Source organism: Anolis sagrei, chromosome 9, assembly GCF_037176765.1.
Source record: "Anolis sagrei isolate rAnoSag1 chromosome 9, rAnoSag1.mat, whole genome shotgun sequence".
Taxonomy (NCBI): Eukaryota; Metazoa; Chordata; class Lepidosauria; order Squamata; family Dactyloidae; genus Anolis; species Anolis sagrei.
In genome coordinates this window covers 22,612,599-22,633,958 of record NC_090029.1, presented here as the reverse complement: position 1 = coordinate 22,633,958, position 21,360 = coordinate 22,612,599, and the positions used below count along the sequence as shown (strand labels likewise).

Here is a 21,360-nt window from a genome sequence, read left to right as displayed (position 1 = left end):
CTCTTCTTTCTCTCCTTCCTCCCTTCTTTCCTTCCTTCTTTTCTTCTTCCTTTCCTCCCCCCCCCCCCTCCCGCCATTTCTTTTCCTTCCTCTTTCTCCCCTTTCTTCCTTCTCTACCTATTCTTGGTAATAGTGGCATAGACACCGAGAACTGGGAAGCCCTGGCCCTTGAGCGCTCTAACTGGAGGTCAGCTGTGACCAGCAATGCTGCAGCATTCAAAGAGGCACAAATGGAGGGCGAAAGGGAGAAATGTACCAAGAGGAAGATTCCTCAAGCCAACCCTGACCTGGACTGCTTTCCACCTGGAAACCGATATCCTCACTGTGGAAAAACATGCGGATTAAGAATAGGGCTCTACAGTCACCTACGTATCCACTGCCAAGACACTACACTTGGGAGGCCATCATACTCGGACGTTGAGAGATTGCATTAAGTGAGACACAAAGAGCACCAGATCTGGGTTTGCAAGACAATGCTTGTAAAGTTTATTAAGAAATATTTTCAGACATTGAGAGGCCTCATTCACACAAATCATTCATTCTATACACATATGTGACCCTTCCCTGTAGATGGCCAGGAAATCCAGGAGCCCTCAGAATTGCCTGCAGTGATTAGAATGGGCTGACACTGACGAATGGGCTGTCCTCTTAACCAGCAGCGAGTCCCCCAGTAGTCTGCCATAATGCGGCCACCCAATCCATTTTGGTGTGTGTGTGTATATATGTGTGTGTATATATAGAAAAAAATATTGCTATTTTAGTAGATCACTATTTGATAGCTCAGTCCTTGGAGGGGAGACTGTGATGCCAGAGGCCTCCATCCTATTCAGATCAATGTGGGTGATTCTGAAGGTTCCCATGTTTTTAGAAGTTTAGAAATGAAATGCATCCTTGGCTCCTGAGACGATTTCCGATCCACTTCACCTTCCTTGCAGTGCTGGCCCAGCTGCGTATTGTGAGGGAGGTTCAGCCAGAGCAAAGGTATAGGCGTAGAGACGGTCTCACTACTCAAAGTTGGAGAGTGCAGGGTCTTCCGCCCCTAGGGTCTTTTCTGGCGCAACCACCCTCCATGGCGCTGCTGCCGGGCCTGGATGGCCACCAGCTCCTTGTGGACAATAGTGAAGGTGGGCCGGTCCTGTGGCTCATACTCCCAGCACCGCAGCATCAGCTGGTAGACTTCCTCCGGACAGCGATCAGGAGCATTCAGTCGAACCCCTGTGCGGTTGCGGGCAGAAGAAGAAGAGACTGTGAGGGTGGGAGGAGGATTTCCCCTTGAAATACCCTTTGTGAATGGGGCACAAGAGGACAGCGACAACACACCCACCCATTGCAGCCTCCCTTCTTTCCTCCCTCACCTTTCTCCACAGCCTCCCGGGTTTGCTGGTTGCTCATGTTGGGGTATGGCGTGGCCCCGAGGCTGAAGGCTTCCCAGAGCAGGATCCCAAAGCTCCAGACGTCACTTTGGGAGGAATACAGCCCTGAACGGGAGGAGAAGGGAGTGTGTGTGACTCAATGGAGCTACGGAGTTCAAATTCCAGGAAAGGAAATTCTACCTGAAGATTAGGAAGAACTTCCTGAGTGTAAGGGGAGCTGTTCAGCAGTGGAACACTCTGCCTCAGAGTCAGGTGGAAGATAGTTCTTTGGAGGCTTTTTAATTGTGCTTTTCCTACCTGTTGTTGGAGTTCAGCGTGTGATTGTGTTTCAGGATCAGGGTGCTTTGGATGTGGGAAGTGATGCCAATGAATTTCAAGATGGCAATGATTTGGTCGATGATACTGATGCAGAGAAGGACCAGGAGACCCCTGTGCAAAGTGTAATTTCCCATGAGAATGTCCCTGAAGGGTGTGGGGATGATTGCTACCAGAGAGTTCCCAGGATTTGGTGCTTGAAAACAACTGGGCATCTGGCCCAGCTGCAAGACTTAATGAGCAAATATATAAGTGAGAGGAAATTAGTCAAAACAGATAGGCCGAACAGTGCCTTCAGCATTCTGCCAGGCTCCGACAGAAAAAGATAAGGGGATCTCAAGTAAAGTGAAACAAGGGGATAAAAGTTTCAAGTATGGGAAATATAGTCAGATGAAGCACTGTTGGAATCAAGTGTAGTTCTCGTCCTTGTCTCATGGAAGCTTTGCTTGAAAGATTCTTGTCAAAGTATTTCTTGTTCATGATTTGGATTCTTGGAATTTATGCCTTGGATCAATATTTCCTGTTTTCCTGAATTATATTAGAGAAGTGTGGACTTTGTTTTTATGGACTTTACTGAACTTTACCCCGGACTATTTTTGCTCCTGCTTATCTTCTTACCTAATTGGAATTACCTATTTCTTTAAAGTGCTTTTTACTTGCTGCTTTTTAATTATCTTCAATAAAAGGACTGTTTTCCAATCAGCGGGGTGGTGTTTACAGTCAGAGGGCTTTTCCTGTCCTGGAGTGCAACACCTGTCAGGATTGGAATAGCTGGCCCATGCGGCCACTTCTAACTCTATTATTTTATGTGGGGGTCCGTACTAAGCCCCCAGGCCAGAGCCCAAGGCTGGGTGAGGGAGTGGGGCCTGTGCAGTCCCCACATGTCTTATCTGTGGCCCCGGGGCCATGCAGCCAGCCTCTCTTATCACCCTCTGTGGCCCTGGGGCCATGCAGCCCCCGTTCCTGGCCGAGGGGAGACCCACATACCACAGCTGAGTGCTTCTGGTGCAGTCCATCTCACTGGGATCTGCTTCATGCCGCCGGTGGAGGCATAGACGCCGTCCTCCTGCTCCCGAGACATCCCAAAGTCGCTGATCTTCAGGGCATACTTCTCCGTCACCAGGCAATTCCTGGCTGCCAGGTCTCTGTGGGGCACAAAGGGCCATAAGTAACACTCTCCCCTAGGCCCCCTCCTCCAGTCTGCATGGCTGCCAGTTCTTGCTGTAGGTTTCCTTTTTGACAGCACTCCTCCTTCCTGGTTGAAGGCAGATTGGAGGGTGGAGTGTCCTTTTCTCCTGGAAGTGCACAGCCAGCTGGGTAAAGTGTCCCAGAAACCTGCCAGACTCCCAGGGTCCCGGCACCCACCGGTGGATGCAGTGCTTCCCTGCCAGGTACTCCATCCCCGCAGCTGCGTCCTCCATCATCCTCAGAAGGTCCCGGGAGGTGAGCTCGGCCCCTTCGTTCCGCAGGAAGGTCAGGAAATCCCCCCCTGTAGATGAAAGGAGCAGGAGAGGGTCTCCGGGAGCAGTGCTTGAAGGGCCAGACCAAAGCAATATCTGCACTACCATAGAAAGTCCAGATGGTCTGCTTTGAACTGGATTATATGGCAGTGTAGATCCAGCCCAAGGGGTCCCAAAGCAAAACACAGGCAGCCCCTTTACTGGGCCAAGTGGAAGAGCAATTTGGCCTCTCCTCACCCCCCCATTTGGCCTTCCCTCAGGCAAAGAACTCGGGGACAGAGTCATGGAGGGAAAGGGGCATTATAATAGTAATAATTATTTGTTACCTGCCTTTCCTTATGGTGAGGGGAGTGAGGGAGTGATAGAGCATCCCATTCACGGTTTGGGGGACTTGACCTGTGCCCACCCAGCCCTGTCTTTCAGCTGGCTGTTGGGGAAGATGCAACAAGAGCCCAGGAGTGGCCTCTTGGGAGAGAAAGGATGGGGGCAGGAGAGATGCAATGGCAAGGTGCCCAGTTCCCAATGTCAAAAATATTAAAAACGAGCTAGGTATTTTTAATTACAAAAATGTGAGCCAAGCATTGAAAGGGTTAAATGGATGCAATGACTCAGAGAAGCTGCTCGTGCCTGTTGCTCAGTACTGCCATCAGTCTGAGGTAAACCTCAGTGGGAGAAAGGCCTTAGTCTGTGAGGCAGGCCTCGGTATGAGAAGGCTCTCTTGTATGAAGTTCTAGTGTGAAGGTTGAACTTTACTTGTGTCATGGAAACCTTGTTGTTGTAAATAGTTCAACCATATTATTTTACTACAAAGAAAAGCCTCCTAAGGAAGATATAATATTGCGTGCTTTCGTTCTTTTTATCACTTTGGGCTACTGGTGCTGGATCACGCTGCTGCTAATAAGTTACACTGCTATACATTCTCTAGTTAATAAGCCCACTCGCCCAACAAGAATATTGTGCAAAAGGACCAAACCTTTCCCCAGCCACCTGCCATTAAATAAGAGCCTCTGCCAGGCCCCCTCCATCCTGCTATTTTCCATAAGCAAAACATGGTCCCTCTGCTGGGGGGAGGGGGTCACCGACCTTGCACAAGCTCCATGACAATGTAGATGGGGTGCTTCTGGGTGCAGACTCCTATCAGGCTGACAATGTTGGGGTGGCTGTACTGCTTCAGGATCCTATCAAGGGAGGCAGAGGGGTGTGTGCTCAGCATCAGTCCTGGGACCCTCCCTTAGTCCCTTCCCCCAAAAAACAGGGTGGTGTGGGGAAGCCCCTGTGTGCACATAGCAATGGGAGAGCTGCACTAGGGGTCCCCAAAGGTCTGGAGGTCCATAGGGAAGCATGAGATGCAGCAGATGCTGATCTCGCCTTGCACTCCTGGTCTGCCTTTAGAAGCACCCTCTCCGATGGCCTCTCCACACATTAGGAAGGGATCAGACCCCCCCCCCCCCCCATCACTTGTCTCCACTCCTTGCCCACCTGGCCTCCCGCAGGAACTTGGCTCTGAGCTCTGGAGGAAGGGTTTCACGACAGGACTTCACTGCCACCGGGGTGTTGTCGTTACGCAATCGGCCACTGAACACCTCCCCAAAGTTTCCCTGTGGAAGGAAGAAAGGAAGGAAGGGACCGGGGCACTCTCTGTTCCCCTTCCTTCCCCCATTTCCAGGAAGAAGGGGTCCCCAGAAAGACTGAGCCCCACGGCTTCCTGAAGGCCACTGCATGTCCTGTTTATTTATTTACCACATTTGTACCCAGTCCTTCTCACCCCAAAACCCTGTACGGTTCCGGTCCAGTGTATCTGTCCGAACGTATCTCCCTCTACGTCCCACCCCGGAATTTGAGATCATCTGGGGGGGAGGGGGCTGCCCTCGAACCCACTGATATCACAAATGAGGTTGGTGGGGACGAGGAGCAGGGCCTTCTCAGTGGTGACCCCTCACCTGTGGAACTCACTCCCGGGGGAAATTAGGGCATCAACATCCCTCTTCTCCTTCAGGAGGAAGGTAAAGACGTGGTTGTGGGACCAGGCTTTTGGGCAATCTGATAACTAGATAAGGACAACCAGACGAATAGGACTGACAGGACTGACAATTGTGGAATTGGAATTTGAACTATGAGATAGCGAACGCTGACCGTCAATGAGGAGAAATTGGTTTGTATTGGTTTTATTGGTTTTATGGTTGTAATGCAAGAATTGTTGTTAATTGTTAATTGATGTTATTTTGTTGTATTGCTGTTATGTGATGCAGGCATCGAATTGTGCCTTGCTTTTGTAAGCCGCCCTGAGTCCCCTTCAGGGTGAGAAGGGCTCAGGGCGGCCTTACAGTAGAAATATTAAAAATTAACTGGGTATTTTTTATTATAAAAGTGTGAGTCAAGCACTGAAAGAGTTAGTAGGTCGAAGCCTGTTAGAGTCAGTGGGCCAAAGCTAGTGTCGTCCTGAAGAGTGTGAGGTAAACCTCTGTGTGAGAGAAGCCTTGAGTGAGAAAGCTCCAGTGTGAAGGCTGCTGCATGTATTTATGTATTTGTTTATTTAACCTGATTTTTGTAAATCATGCATCCATATTATTTTATGACAAAGAAAAGCCTCCTATGGAAGAGATAACATTGGTCTTTGTTTTTGTTCTTTTCATCACTTTGGGTTACTGGTGCTGGGTCACCACTAAAGGAATGTACCTCTAGGAGTTAAGAAACATTGAAACCATTAAGCTTCTATACTTCAATAAACTTATTACAGTTCCTCTTAAATCCAAGCCTCTGTTTCATATACTTTCGAGGCAAGCCACGCTACACATCAAAGGAAGATAAATAAAATATGACAGTCTAGTGGCTGTGTTATCGATTTTGAAGATTAATTTTTCCAGTATTTTCTGTTGATGATGAGAGTTCTGTGTGCCAAGTGTGGTTCAATTCCATCCTTGGTGGAGTTCAAAATGCTCTTTGATTGTAGGTAAACTATAAATCCCTGCAACCACAACTCCCAAATGACAAAATCAATCCCCCCCAACCCCACCAGTGTTCAAATTTGGGCATATGGGCGTATTTGTGCCAAATTTGGTCCAATGAAAATACATCCTGCATATCAGATGTATGAGGAGGGTCTTTTGTAAATAAGCCCACTGGCCCAACAACAGTTTCCTGAAGGCCACTGCTTGTCCCCTTTCTTTCTTTCTTTCTTTCTTTCTTTCTTTCTTTCCTGCATTTGTACCCCACCCTTCTCACTCAGGGTGGCCTTACAATAGGCAACACTTCATTGCCTTATCAAACAACAAATAATAAAATAAACATACACATTCAAAACATAAAATTAAAAAAAAAACCATATAAGCATAAAAACAATTATTAAAAAAACATGCTCTGTTGAATGCCTGTCCTGTTAAACAGCACCTTCAGGGACCCTGGAGGAGCTGCCCAAAGCCCCCCTGCACTGTGGGTCCCGACCCAAGAGAAAGGAAAGCCCTCCAAGTGCTGCCATTACTGTCAGGGGCCACTCACCTGCCCAATGCGTTCCCCAAGCAGGACATCCTCGTGATCAAGCACCCATTTGTCCTGGAGGGAGAGTGGCCAGTCTCAGGGTGGGAGGACATCAGGCTGACCAACCCCCCCCCCCTCCCTTGCAACCATCCCAGACCGGTACCTTCACAATTGGCTTGCCCAGGACAATGCCGCTCTTCTTGGTGATGGGCTGATTGGTCTTCAGGAAGTGATTGATCATCAGAGGGATGCTAGGAAACGCTTCTCCTTCCAGGCGGTACATGTTCTGCAGTAGGGAGGGGGGCACCAGAGACATCAAGAGTAAGGCAATGAGGCTGTTGGGGGAGATGGGGACAGGGCTGATGTGCAAGGAGCCCTTGGCCATTTTGGGGGTTTGACCGTCTTCTCATTGGATTGGAATCTCTCTCATAAACAAAGAGCCAAATTCAAAGAGGGAGCAGGACAATTCAGGTCCTGAAGGGGGGGGGGCACTTCTGTCTCCCACAAAACCCATGGCGGGGGTCCAGTCTTGCCCATCTCCTGTTGTGCTGCTGAGGGGTTCCTTGGTCAAGCACCTGCCCTTATGTTCTGGGGCATCCTTTGCTTGGCCAGCCTTGCCCAAGTTCCTTCCCTGACCCTCCTGCCTTTTGCTGATGCCTCCCAAGACAGGAGGAACGGTCAGCAGGTCACTCACGTCACCGGTGGCCTGGAGGATGAAGTGCCGAGGCTGCCTGTCCCACAGCACCGAGAGGACGAACTCCCGCTTGCCCTGGCTCTCTCGCACCAGGAAGTCCCCGCTCTCTCGCAAGAGGCTCTGGACCTCCTCCCGGGGGACGGCGCCGTGGTACCAGGCCTGCTGGCCCAGGGGTTTCTGTTCCTCAGGTAGCATCGGCAATGGGGGTGGCAGCTGTGGGGTGGGGAATGGGTATTTCAGGCAACCTTCCCAGATAGCAAACAACCCATGTTTCTGGGATGTCGTTGTGTGGTTTCCGGGTTGTATGGCTGTATTCTAACAACATTTTAACATTTTCTCCTGACGTTTCGCCAACATCTGTGGCTGGCATCTTCCGAGGATCTGCTGGTAGTCAAGCAAGTGGAGTATATTATATACCTGTGGAATCATGTCCAGGGTGCGAGGAAGAGCCAATATTGAAAAACACCAGAATCAAGTCAACGCCACCTAGACACAGGAAGTCTCCAGGAAGAAAGCAATTCAAAGGGAACAAAAGCGAGGTTACTTCCAAGCTGATGCCCCTCACTAATTGACTATACAATCTTCATAGTTACTCACATGCTAATGGATATATCCTACTCAAATATTTGCAAGCCTGGTTTGCTAATTGCACCCTTTACACTTGGTTAACAGACATTGGTTTCGGTCCAACTTACCTACCCAAACGTATCTCTCCTTATGAACCATCCAGGACGTTAAGATCTTCTGGGGAGGCCCTGCTCTTGCCCCCAACTTCCTCACAGATGTGTTTGGTGGGGACGAGAGACAGGGCCTTCTCAGCGGTGGCCCCTTGACTGTGGAACGCCCTGCCTAACGGTATAAGATCAGCTCCCTCTCTCTTGACTTTTCAAAGAAAGGTGAAAACCTGGCTTTTTGAGCAGGCCTTCCCAAATATGGCATAGTTATACGAAATAATGGAATTACTTGATGACGCAATTGAATAATGACTCAATATGGAGACGCCCATGACAATGTTTTAAGGCTTGTACAGTTTTACATTTTTATATTGTATGTTAATGTTTTAAATAGTTTTTATGATTGTTATAGTTTTTAATTGTTATTACTGTTGAGGCATCGAATTGTTGCCACTTGTAAACTGCTCCGAGTCACCTCTGGGCTGAGAGGAGCGGTATATGAATATGGTAAATAAATAAATTGGTTCTTTCTCCCACTCTGGACATTCCACAGGTATAGTATATGCTTCACTTGGTTTACCACCATCAGAACCTCTGAAGATGCCAGCCACAGATGTAGACCAAACAGAAAAAGAAGAAAATGCTGCTAGAACATATTGACCATACAGCCCGGAAACCACACAACATCCCAGTGATCTCGGCAATGAAAGCCTTCGACAATACAATCCATAGAGGGGCAGAAGCTCCCCAAGACCCCTTCCCATTTCGAGTTGCCCCTCCCCTGTGGAGGAACCATAATTGGGGGTGGGAGGGGGGCTCACCAAGACCCTTGGGCGGAAGATGCCTGCAAAGTGGTGCTTCAAGGCCTCCAAGGCCGGCAGACGCCCCCCGTCGCGACCAGGATCCTGGCAGAGATGGAAGAGGGGAATCAGGGTTGGGGGCTGCAATTGGGGTGGAAAAAGCAGTGGATGTCCCCAGCTGCCACCCAGAGTAGCCACTACTGATAAGTTACTCTGCTGTACATTTATGGAGAGGGTATTTTGTTATTAAGCCCACTTGCTCAACAACAGTCCCCACTCCCACTCCCTCGCGCACACCTCTGGGGGGGAGGCAGGGGGCTGGCTGTCGTCCTGCAGGGCCGGGGCAGGAGGGGGGTCTCTGTCTCCTAGCGCCTCCAGCTTCTGCCGCAGCAGATCCCTCTGAGCCTGGAGCTTGGCCTGGTGGCCCTGGGCCAGTCGGTGGAGGTGCCAAGCTTCGTGCAGTGCCAGGCGGCGACCCAGCAGCAGCATCCTGTGCAAAGAGAGGACGGAGCAGTCATGGTCTCTGGGGCTCTGTGGCCCACATGAGACCCCAGGCTAGAACCAGCCCTGCTGTAGGAGGTTCTGGGGAGTGGTCTTTTAAAAAGGAACATGCCCAAGCTCAGCCTGTCCCAGGTGAACAAGACGAGACACCAGCTAGATATGGGTCAGCAAATTACCAAAGCAGCACCAAAAAAGAGGCAGAAAAGGCTATGCCAGGAGCACCCAGATGCCTTTGATCCATGGCTTCTTTGCTGTGTTTCTGCTTTCGTTTGTGTGAACGGGACCCCTTTTACCCAGCACTGTTGCAATTTGGAGTGGAGCAAAGGCAAAGCTCTCAGCTCTCTTCACCCTGTGGCCCTTTTGCCCATCAGCCCTGACACTTGGAAGTCCAGTAAAAACTGGCCCGTGTTCAGACCATGTTCAGCCTCAGTCGGTGGCCTCACCGCTCCTCTTGGTTTCCCGCTGCCTCTTCACACTGGATTTCCGCCTTCAGGGCCTGGACGCGCTGGTGGTGTTCGTGGGTGTTGTCTGTGGCAGAGGCCAGCTCTTCTTCCAGGGAAGTTAGGCTGCATGATTGAGGCAGAGTGGCAGGGTGAGGGAGCATCAGGCTCCTTCGTGGGAGCAAAGAGACCAGCAAGGCTGAGCCCAGAGCAAGGCCAGACCAGACCAAGGACCGCATCACGTTAAGGTCCACATAGTGGGGGCATTCGCCATGCATAATAACAATTCCAGTGGGTAGTGTGCGAAACCCATCACTCTGTGCCCTGCATGCCCCACATCACCTCTGACATATCCCATGAAAAGAAACATCACCGCCAAGCTTCCCCCTGCCCTTCTCAATGAGGACATGGGAAGCCTCCTGTGTTCTCGTTGCTCTCTCTTACGACACCTTCACCTCAGTTTAGGAACAGAACCCTGTCGGATGTAGATGTAGTCGTATGATGGGATCTGGTGGGCTCCGTCCCTGAACTAAGCTGAAAGTGTCATAGGACGGGCAAATTCACCATGGGATAATGAGATTGGAGGTGACCCCCCCCCCCCCGCCCCAGGACTCTGTAAAAGATAGTTCACAATCAGAACATTCATAGTTTTGCCAAGGACACCAGGCTGGAATGATCCCATAATCCCCTATCTCTCCCACATGTGGGAACCTAAGGCTTTTTCCATGGCCCAACTCTTATGGACTTTCCATGAACTTTTATAAACTCTTGCCAAACTTTATAAACTTTTATGGACTTTGGGGGGCTGACGTGACTTTCCCTTAGACCCTGCATGATTCCCCCTTTCTTCCTATGAATTCCTTGTATGTTTCCTTGCCCCATTCCCCATCCCCTATGTGTATTTATATGAAAATATGAAGGAAAACCCACTGTTTCATAAAACCAGCAACTCTCATGGCTCAGGAAGTCCCTTGATAATGATGATGATTCAAAGGAATAAAACAATAACTCTGATCTGACTTGAGGGCTTAAGCTATTGTTGGGTCGTTTGGCAAACACTGGTCACCCTAATCCTGACAACTAGACATTCCCTTCCCCCTCATTGGCTGAGCGGCCAAAGCAGGACTCAGGCCACCATTGGCTCTCCTGCTGGCTTGCTGAAATTACAGCCAATCATAACAAAGCCAACTCGGGGTTGGTGGGCATGGGAACTTTTAAATCTGAAGGCTATAAATATTGTATCTCTCTGTCCAATGGGCATGTTGATTTTGTTGGTAGGCTACTGCAATCATCATCCTTTCCAGCTGGAAAGAATAAGAACCTTGGTGGCTTTGTCTTCAACTTGGTGAGATTTATTCTGGAATACTGGCTTCTTTTCTCACCAGGCAACCCACAATGGCTTGGATCTTGCTATCCGCAGCCACTCTAAATTGCTTGACAACAATAAGGTTGCAAAACGTTCCTTCAGGGAGGGGAGAGCTGTGTGTCACAGCATTTGGTTTTCACCATCTCCGCATTTGGCATGCTTGATTTTGCGATTGGTCACAGAAGGGCAAGCTCCTACGGCCCTTCTGTGAGGATTTCCACTTATCTCTGAGGAAATCCTGCCCTGGTTGGGGAAACAGGTTTAATCTCGGGGAATATGTACTTGTTAGCATCGACCTGGAGCCAACAGGAGCCTTGAAGTTACAAATCAAATTGCAGACCCACGGAGAAAGCACTGGGACCCCAGCATTTGGGGAAGACCAAGCCAGAGCCTCCTCCCAGAGCCCTGGAGACTGAGGAGCTCTGAGGGAGGATCTGGAAGGGGTCCTCCCTGGTGGCCCCCCTGTAGCCCCCTCCCCTCTGCTTGGCTCACCTGTGCTGCATGCTCTCCACCGTGAGTTCATTCAGCTGCAGCTCCCCAGCTTCCAGGCCCTCCATCTCAGCCTCCTCCAACAGGCTCTCATCAAAGCTGACCGTGACGGGGAATTCACTCCCGCACCTGAAGAAAGAGAGAGAGGGGGGTGCGGTGGGGGTGCCAAAGGAAGTACCTGAGGCCCAGGGCAGTGGCAGGAGAAGAGAGAGTTCAGCAGGGGACATACTTGCAAGAAGGGAGGAACCCTTGGTACTCAGTGGCTGGCTGGATGCGGTCGATGGCCCTGACCATGGCCTGGTGCACCGTCACCATCTCCTCCTGCACCAGGCTGGTGATGCTAGCATATTCTTGCAAGGTGACCTTCCTGTTGACAGAGTGTGAGGAGATGTGAAGGGGGCTCTACGTAGTAAGGACGACTCAGTGATAGTGAATAAAGATCAGTTACAGATCTGTGGCTGGGCTCCCTAGTAGTGCAGTGGGTTTAACAACTGAGCTGTTGAACTTGCTGACCAAAAGGTTGGTGGTTCAAATCCAGAGAGCGGGGTGAGCTCCCACTTTTAGCCCCAGCTTCTCCCAACCTAGCAGTTAAAAAACATGCAAATGTGAGTAGATCAATAGAAACTGCTCTGGTGGGAAGGTAACAGTGCTCCATGAAGTCATGGTGACCACATGACCTTGGGGGGTGTCTACGGACAATGCAGGCTCTTCGGCTTAGAAATGTAGATGAGAACCACACCCCAGAGTTGGACACGACTAGACTTAATGTCAGGGGAAACTTTTACCTTTGCTACAGATCTGTGACCCTTCATTATAGATCCATAACTGCAATACTGAATGCCAGATGATATGGATAACAAATCTGTGGTCCTTAACCATAACTTACCACTTACCAGAGGGCTCACACAACTCAATGAGTTTTACTTGTATGGACAGATTGGGAGACTGACATCAAGGAAGGGATGATTCAAAAATTATGTTGGAAGCACAAATAGTAAATTTCCCTTAAAAGCCTGATTATGCTGTACATCTGTGGGCTGTATACTAATCCCCATTGAGGCCACACTCCCTTTCCTTTTACTCTTTGTTGACATTATGCCAGTACATCCCCTGCCTTGGCAGCGTTCTGCAGTACGGAAGAGGTGAACGCTCCCATCTTTGGCTGCGGTGCCTTACGTGAGGTGGACCATCTCCTGGTGCAAGGCGTGCAAGGACTGGAGCGCCCCCGGCAGGGTCTGCTGGTAGTGTGTCTCGTGCTGCACCTCTGCCGCCTTCAGCGCCAAAACGTACTGGTTGTGGAGGGAGTAGAGCTTCCAGAGGCTCCGGACGTATCTGTCCTTGGCCTTCTCGCGGTCCTTCTCTGCGGGGAAAGCGGCACAAGAGAAGGCACTGTTGGATTGGGCATCATCCACTCCACATTGCGTCCCATCCTGCTGGGCAAATGGGGGTCCTGAGCCCAGCAGCAGGGACTCAGGGATGTCACACATTGCAGAGCAGGAGGAGCCGCATTCATTTAGAACAGGCATGGGCCAATTTTGGCCTTCCCTCCAAGTATTTTGACCTTCAACTCCCAGAAATCCCAGGCATCTTACTGGCTGTTAGGAATTGTGGGAATTGAGTCCAAAACACCTGAAAGGAGAGTCGAAATTGCCCCATACCTGCTTTAGAAGGTGCCATAATGAGCAACAAAAAGGACCCAAATCCAAAATACAGCAGAAAGGGAAGAGATATCAGGCAAGCCCCCACACTGGCAATCTTCAGGAGGAATCTGAAAACCTGGTTATTCCAATGTGCCTTCAGTGATTGAATGTAAGATCCTCCCTGACCACACTTTGCACAAAATGTCCTTAGAAGCACTTTATTGTATGGTTTGTGCAATGAAATTCTTCCTCATTCCTGGACCCTCCTACTTATAACTTACACTGTCCTATCTCCCTGTGTTTTAATTTTTTTGCAAATTTATCCTTTAATCTGGCCCTGCCTAGTGATTTTTTTGTGTTTTTATTGCTTGATATTATATTGTTGTCGTATATTATATTGATTTTGCATTTTTTTGTATTCTGTTTGGTTTTACTATGTTTTTGTGTTATATTGTTTGTATTGTATCGACGGGCGTAGCCTTATGTAAGCCGCACCGAGTCCCCTTGGGGGAGATGGAGTGGGGTAAAAATAAAGATTATTATTATTATTATTATTATTATTATTATTATTATTATTATAAGAGCTTCAAAAGGCAATTCGATTAACAATGCCTGAAGGAAGGGCTATCAGTGACCACTAGCCACACTGGCCTTGTGCTGCCTTCTGGATCAGAGGCTGTAGTGCCCATAGGTTGCCTGCAAGCCGAACTGACCACCTGGGGGCCTGGCTGCCTTGTTTTTGCCTTGCTTTGCCTTTTGCCTTACCTTTTACCTTGCCTTGCCTTGCCTTGCCCTTTGCCTTGCCTTGGGTGTGCTGGTCACCCCCCCCCCCCCTGCACTTACCTTTGCTGGCCTCCTGGTACTTGCGCCTGGCCTGGGCGCTCTCCCGGACCTGGCTGCGATATTGGGCCCTCAGGCGCTCGGGCTCCTGCTGTGTGGTCTGTAGAAAGAAAGGTGGCCCTTTGGAAGCCAGCTTGGCCTGTCACTGCTTGAGACTGGCTGTCCCATTGACCTCAGGAGGTGGGAATGGCTCACCTGCCCATCCCCAAACATCCAGTAGCCCTTGGCCCTCCAGATCAGACAGACTTCAGCTCCCAGAATCCTTGTCCATTGGACAGACAGGCTAGGAGGGGAGGCTTCTGAGAGTTGAAGTCCGAAACACCAGGAGTACTCTTGAATTGAGATCCATGTATTGTCACAACGGAATGGGAGGTGGGGGAGAGCTAGGGGCCCATACCCGGTTGAAATCCTGGCTCATCTGCTGCCACTGTTCGCTGTAGGTCCGGCGGAGCTGCTGCTTGTTCTGGATGAGGAGGCCCAGGCGGTGGAGGGGCCCCAAGAGCACGGACCCCGCATGGCGCTGCAGGATCTGGCTCAGGGCCTCCGTCTGGGTCACCAGAGACCACCAGCACTGCAAGGAGGAAGCCAAGCGGGAATGGGGGCATGGAGAGTGACTGGTTCACCCTGGATGCGTGGGCCCCAGCAGAAAGAATCTGTCCCCACTGCCCGGCCCTTTGCTGGCAGCCATGCCTTGCCGTTTGCTCACCTGGCTGACTTGGCTGCTGCCCAGCGCCGCCCCACTGCTCTCCTGCTTCCCGGCCAGGCTGTGCATCTGGTGCAGGAGTGCCGCGTACTCCCGGTCGCTTTTGGCCCGCTGCCCCATCCACTTGCGCAGCCCTTCCAAGAGCCGCAGCTCCACATCTTGCAGTTGCAGGAGGGCGGCGTGGCCCTCGGAGCAGCCCAGTTGTGGGCCAAAGCCAGGCACTGCTGGCCCTACTGCATTGGCACGGTCCCTTTCCTACAATGGGGGTAAGGGAAAGAGGGTCAGGGCGTGGAAAATTGGGGAGAAGGGTGGAGATGGCAGCCCTTTCTTTATTCCTTCCTGACTCAAAGCCCCATCTCACCTCTGGCTGCTCAGGAAAGGGGGTCAGGGCATGGAAAATTGGGGAGAAGGAGATGGTGGCCCTGTATTCCTTCCTTCTTGACTCAAAGCCCCATCTCACCTCTGGCTGCTCAGGAAAGGGGGTCAGGGCATGGAAAATTGGGGAGAAGAAGTGGAGATGGTAGCCCTGTATTCCTTCCTTCTTGACTCAAAGCCCCATCTCACCTCTGGCTGCTCAGGAAAGGGGGTCAGGGCATGGAAAATGGGGGAGAAGAAGTGGAGATGGTGGCCCTGTATTCCTTCCTTCTTGACTCAAAGCCCCATCTCACCTCTGGCTGCTCAGGAAAGGGGGTCAGGGCATGGAAAATTGGGGAGAAGAAGTGGAGATGGTAGCCCTGTATTCCTTCCTTCTTGACTCAAAGCCCCATCTCACCTCTGGCTGCTCAGGAAAGGGGGTCAGGGCATGGAAAATGGGGGAGAAGAAGTGGAGATGGTGGCCCTGTATTCCTTCCTTCTTGACTCAAAGCCCCATCTCACCTCTGGCTGCTCAGGAAAGGGGGTCAGGGCATGGAAAATTGGGGAGAAGAAGTGGAGATGGTGGCCCTGTATTCCTTCCTTCTTGACTCAAAGCCCCATCTCACCTCTGGCTGCTCAGGAAAGGGGGTCAGGGCATGGAAAATTTGGGGAGAAGAAGTGGAGATGGTGGCCCTGTATTCCTTCCTTCTTGACTCAAAGCCCCATCTCTCCTCTGGCTGCTCAGGAAAGGGGGTCAGGGCATGGAAAAATTGGGGAGAAGAAGTGGAGATGGTGGCCCTGTATTCCTTCCTTCTTGACTCAAAGCCCCATCTCTCCTCTGGCTGCTCAGGAAAGGGGGTCAGGGCATGGAAAAATTGGGGAGAAGAAGTGGAGATGGTGGCCCTGTATTCCTTCCTTCTTGACTCAAAGCCCCATCTCTCCTCTGGCTGCTCAGGAAAGGGGGTCAGGGCATGGAAAATTGGGGAGAAGAAGTGGAGATGGTGGCCCTGTATTCCTTCCTTCTTGACTCAAAGCCCCATCTCACCTCTGGCTGCTCAGGAAAGGGGGTCAGGGCATGGAAAATTGGGGAGAAGAAGTGGAGATGGTGGCCCTGTATTCCTTCCTTCTTGACTCAAAGCCCCATCTCACCTCTGGCTGCTCAGGAAAGGGGGTCAGGGCATGGAAAATTGGGGAGAAGAAGTGGAGATGGTGGCCCTGTATTCCTTCCTTCTTGACTCAAAGCCCCATCTCACCTCTGGCTGCTCAGGAAAGGGGGTCAGGGCATGGAAAATTGGGGAGAAGAAGTGGAGATGGTGGCCCTGTATTCCTTCCTTCTTGACTCAAAGCCCCATCTCACCTCTGGCTGCTCAGGAAAGGGGGTCAGGGCATGGAAAATTGGGGAGAAGAAGTGGAGATGGTGGCCCTGTATTCCTTCCTTCTTGACTCAAAGCCCCATCTCACCTCTGGCTGCTCAGGAAAGGGGGTCAGGGCATGGAAAATTGGGGAGAAGAAGTGGAGATGGTGGCCCTGTATTCCTTCCTTCTTGACTCAAAGCCCCATCTCACCTCTGGCTGCTCAGGAAAGGGGGTCAGGGCATGGAAAATTGGGGAGAAGAAGTGGAGATGGTGGCCCTGTATTCCTTCCTTCTTGACTCAAAGCCCCATCTCACCTCTGGCTGCTCAGGAGAGGGGGTCAGGGCATGGAAAATGGGGGAGAAAAAGTGGAGATGGTGGCCCTGTATTCCTTCCTTCTTGACTCAAAGCCCCATCTCACCTCTGGCTGCTCAGGAAAGGGGGTCAGGGCATGGAAAATTGGGGAGAAGAAGTGGAGATGGTGGCCCTGTATTCCTTCCTTCTTGACTCAAAGCCCCATCTCACCTCTGGCTGCTCAGGAAAGGGGGTCAGGGCATGGAAAATTTGGGGAGAAGAAGTGGAGATGGTGGCCCTGTATTCCTTCCTTCTTGACTCAAAGCCCCATCTCTCCTCTGGCTGCTCAGGAAAGGGGGTCAGGGCATGGAAAAATTGGGGAGAAGAAGTGGAGATGGTGGCCCTGTATTCCTTCCTTCTTGACTCAAAGCCCCATCTCACCTCTGGCTGCTCAGGAAAGGGGGTCAGGGCATGGAAAATTGGGGAGAAGAAGTGGAGATGGTGGCCCTGTATTCCTTCCTTCTTGACTCAAAGCCCCATCTCACCTCTGGCTGCTCAGGAAAGGGGGTCAGGGCATGGAAAAATTGGGGAGAAGAAGTGGAGATGGTGGCCCTGTATTCCTTCCTTCTTGACTCAAAGCCCCATCTCACCTCTGGCTGCTCAGGAAAGGGGGTCAGGGCATGGAAAATTGGGGAGAAGAAGTGGAGATGGTGGCCCTGTATTCCTTCCTTCTTGACTCAAAGCCCCATCTCACCTCTGGCTGCTCAGGAGAGGGGGTCAGGGCATGGAAAATGGGGGAGAAAAAGTGGAGATGGTGGCCCTGTATTCCTTCCTTCTTGACTCAAAGCCCCATCTCACCTCTGGCTGCTCAGGAAAGGGGGTCAGGGCATGGAAAATTGGGGAGAAGAAGTGGAGATGGTGGCCCTGTATTCCTTCCTTCTTGACTCAAAGCCCCATCTCACCTCTGGCTGCTCAGGAAAGGGGGTCAGGGCATGGAAAATTTGGGGAGAAGAAGTGGAGATGGTGGCCCTGTATTCCTTCCTTCTTGACTCAAAGCCCCATCTCTCCTCTGGCTGCTCAGGAAAGGGGGTCAGGGCATGGAAAAATTGGGGAGAAGAAGTGGAGATGGTGGCCCTGTATTCCTTCCTTCTTGACTCAAAGCCCCATCTCACCTCTGGCTGCTCAGGAAAGGGGGTCAGGGCATGGAAAATTGGGGAGAAGAAGTGGAGATGGTGGCCCTGTATTCCTTCCTTCTTGACTCAAAGCCCCATCTCACCTCTGGCTGCTCAGGAAAGGGGGTCAGGGCATGGAAAAATTGGGGAGAAGAAGTGGAGATGGTGGCCCTGTATTCCTTCCTTCTTGACTCAAAGCCCCATCTCACCTCTGGCTGCTCAGGAAAGGGGGTCAGGGCATGGAAAATTGGGGAGAAGAAGTGGAGATGGTGGCCCTGTATTCCTTCCTTCTTGACTCAAAGCCCCATCTCACCTCTGGCTGCTCAGGAGAGGGGGTCAGGGCATGGAAAATGGGGGAGAAAAAGTGGAGATGGTGGCCCTGTATTCCTTCCTTCTTGACTCAAAGCCCCATCTCACCTCTGGCTGCTCAGGAAAGGGGGTCAGGGCATGGAAAATTGGGGAGAAGAAGTGGAGATGGTGGCCCTGTATTCCTTCCTTCTTGACTCAAAGCCCCATCTCACCTCTGGCTGCTCAGGAAAGGGGGTCAGGGCATGGAAAATTGGGGAGAAGAAGTGGAGATGGTGGCCCTGTATTCCTTCCTTCTTGACTCAAAGCCCCATCTCACCTCTGGCTGCTCAGGAAAGGGGGTCAGGGCATGGAAAATTGGGGAGAAGAAGTGGAGATGGTGGCCCTGTATTCCTTCCTTCTTGACTCAAAGCCCCATCTCACCTCTGGCTGCTCAGGAAAGGGGGTCAGGGCATGGAAAATTGGGGAGAAGAAGTGGAGATGGTGGCCCTGTATTCCTTCCTTCTTGACTCAAAGCCCCATCTCACCTCTGGCTGCTCAGGAAAGGGGGTCAGGGCATGGAAAATTGGGGAGAAGAAGTGGAGATGGTGGCCCTGTATTCCTTCCTTCTTGACTCAAAGCCCCATCTCACCTCTGGCTGCTCAGGAAAGGGGGTCAGGGCATGGAAAATTGGGGAGAAGAAGTGGAGATGGTGGCCCTGTATTCCTTCCTTCTTGACTCAAAGCCCCATCTCACCTCTGGCTGCTCAGGAAAGGGGGTCAGGGCATGGAAAATTGGGGAGAAGAAGTGGAGATGGTGGCCCTGTATTCCTTCCTTCTTGACTCAAAGCCCCATCTCACCTCTGGCTGCTCAGGAAAGGGGGTCAGGGCGTGGAAAATTGGGGTGAAGAAGTGGAGATGGTGGCCCTGTATTCCTTCCTTCTTGACTCAAAGCCCCATCTCACCTCTGGCTGCTCAGGAAAGGGGGTCAGGGCATGGAAAATTGGGGAGAAGAAGTGGAGATGGTGGCCCTGTATTCCTTCCTTCTTGACTCAAAGCCCCATCTCACCTCTGGCTTCTCAGGAAAGGGGGTCAGGGCATGGAAAATTGGGGAGAAGAAGTGGAGATGGTGGCCCTGTATTCCTTCCTTCTTGACTCAAAGCCCCATCTCACCTCTGGCTGCTCCCCACTTCCCCCTCTTCTGCCTTCCTTCTGCGGCTGTGGTCGGTGCTTCTCCATCAGAGCTGGAGCAGTTCCCTAAAGCATGCATCACCCAAGAAGCCTTTGCAAGGGAGTGGGTTCAAACAGGCATCCCTCACCCCCTTTTACAGCTTAGTGGATGTATTGGCTGGTCAGGGCCACTCCACCCTCCACTGCCCCTGCTAAACCTGCCCAACAACCTGCACAGGGCGTTGTTGTCTTGGAGGAAGTAGAGAGGGGACCTCTGGACCGTCCAACTGCAGGGCAACCCCATTCCTCCCCCATAAAGCCCTCCTGCATCCAATTCCCATGCTCACTCTCCACATCCCACTCACAGAGGAGGGCCATACCTTGCTGCCCATCCTTGGGTGCTGCTCTTTCTTGCCTCTGTGCAGCCTGGCCCTAAAGAGGAACAGGAAGCTCTCCCGGCATTGCAAGATTCCCCCTTCCTGCTCTGGGTTTGGCTTCCACTCCTAAAAGTTGCAAGCAGGCCCTGAGTGAGGGAGGGAGAGATATAGATAGGCCGGACTTTGCCTTTTCTCCCCTCAAGAAGCTCCTGGGAGACCCAAGCCCACCTTGCCAGACTTTCCAACCCTTTCACTCTCAGCCTTCCAAATGTATCGGTTTCTCCTCTTCTTCTTCTTTTGTCCTCAGCTTACCTCAAATGCTGCAAACAGAGTTCAAAATGCAACCATGCTCTCTGACGTTGCTAGGCCGTACGTGTCCTGCTATTGATTTATTCGTTGGATAGTTGCCCCTCTCTTTGCCCCATCGCCAACTAGGTGCCTATGGGGAGAATCCAGGTTGTCAAAGGCTTTCATGGCCGGAATCACTGGGTTGTTGTAGGTTTTCCCAGGCTATATGGCCATGTTCTAGAGGCATTTTCTCCTGACGTTTCACCTGCAACTATGGCAAGCATCCTCACTACCTCTGAGGATGCTTGCCATAGATGCAGGCGAAATGTCAGGAGAAAATGCCTCTAGAACAGTGTTTCTCAACCTGGGGGTCGGGACCCCTGAGGGGGTTGCGAGGGGGTATCAGAGGGGTCACCAAAGACCATCAGAAAACATAGTATTTTCTCTTTGTCATGGGTGTTCTGCATGGGAAGTTTGGTCCAATTCTATCATTGGTGGGGTTCAGAATGCTATTTCATTGTGGGTGAACTATGAATCCCAACAACTACAACTCCCAAATGGCAAGGTCTATTTTCTCCAAACTCTACCAGTGTTCACATTTGGGCATATTGATTATCTATGCCAAGTTTGATCCAGATCCATCACTGTTTGAGTCCACAGTGTTCTATGGATGTAGGTGAACTACAACTCCAAAAACTCAAGGTCTGTGTCCACCAGACTCTCCCAGTATTTCTCTTGGCCATGGGAATTCTGTGTGCCAAGTTTGATTCAATTCCATTATTGGTGGAGTTCAAAAGGCTCTTTGATTTTAGGTGAACTATAAATCCCAGCAACTCTAACATTCCCAAATGACAGAATCAGTTCCCTACAAAGTATTCAAATTTGGGCGTAACGGGTATTTGTGCCAAATTTGGTCCAGTGAATGAAAATACATCCTGCATATCAGATATTTATATTACGATTCATAACAGTAGAAGAATTAAGGAAGTAGCAACGAAAATAATGTTATGGTTGGGGGTCACCACAACATGAGGACCTGTACTAAGGGGTCGCGGCATTAGGAAGGTTGAGAACCACTGTTCTAGAGGCATTCTCTCCTGACGTTTCACCTGCAACTATGGCAAGCATCCTCACTACCTCTGAGGATGCTTGCCATGGATGCAGGTGAAGTGTCAGGAGAAAATGCCTCTAGAACATGGCCATATAGCCCGGAAAAACCTACAACAATCCAGGTTGTGTGTGTGCGCGCGCGTGTGAAGGGTGCGTGCCTTGGACGTGGGTGGAGGGGGACACAAACATG

General features: G+C 51.0%; 1 protein-coding gene across 1 annotated transcript; it reads right to left on the bottom strand.

Moving 5' to 3' along the window:
* Positions 1-522: 522 nt before the first annotated feature.
* On the bottom strand, positions 523-19,909 carry FES (FES proto-oncogene, tyrosine kinase). The gene is made up of 19 exons (XM_060755460.2): positions 19,776-19,909; positions 14,773-15,024; positions 14,464-14,637; positions 14,070-14,166; positions 12,763-12,946; positions 11,816-11,953; positions 11,590-11,715; positions 9,735-9,857; positions 9,088-9,280; positions 8,812-8,895; positions 7,317-7,529; positions 6,786-6,908; positions 6,644-6,697; positions 4,628-4,746; positions 4,232-4,326; positions 3,054-3,177; positions 2,676-2,833; positions 1,356-1,478; positions 523-1,215 (listed from the first exon to the last, which is right to left on the bottom strand). The coding sequence occupies exons 1-19, from the start codon at positions 19,785-19,787 to the stop codon at positions 1,040-1,042; spliced, it is 2,568 nt and encodes an 855-aa protein (XP_060611443.2). The 5' UTR covers positions 19,788-19,909; the 3' UTR covers positions 523-1,039.
* Positions 19,910-21,360: the final 1,451 nt, after the last annotated feature.

Bases quoted from the DNA above. Each gene is read 5' to 3' on its own strand.
- FES (XM_060755460.2), bottom strand. The intron at 14,638-14,772 runs GTGAGCAAACGG...TCCTCCTTGCAG, and splicing joins GCAGCAGCCAAGTCAGCCAG to TGCTGGTGGTCTCTGGTGAC. The intron at 11,716-11,815 runs GTATGTCCCCTG...CTCTTTCTTCAG, and splicing joins GGGTTCCTCCCTTCTTGCAA to GTGCGGGAGTGAATTCCCCG.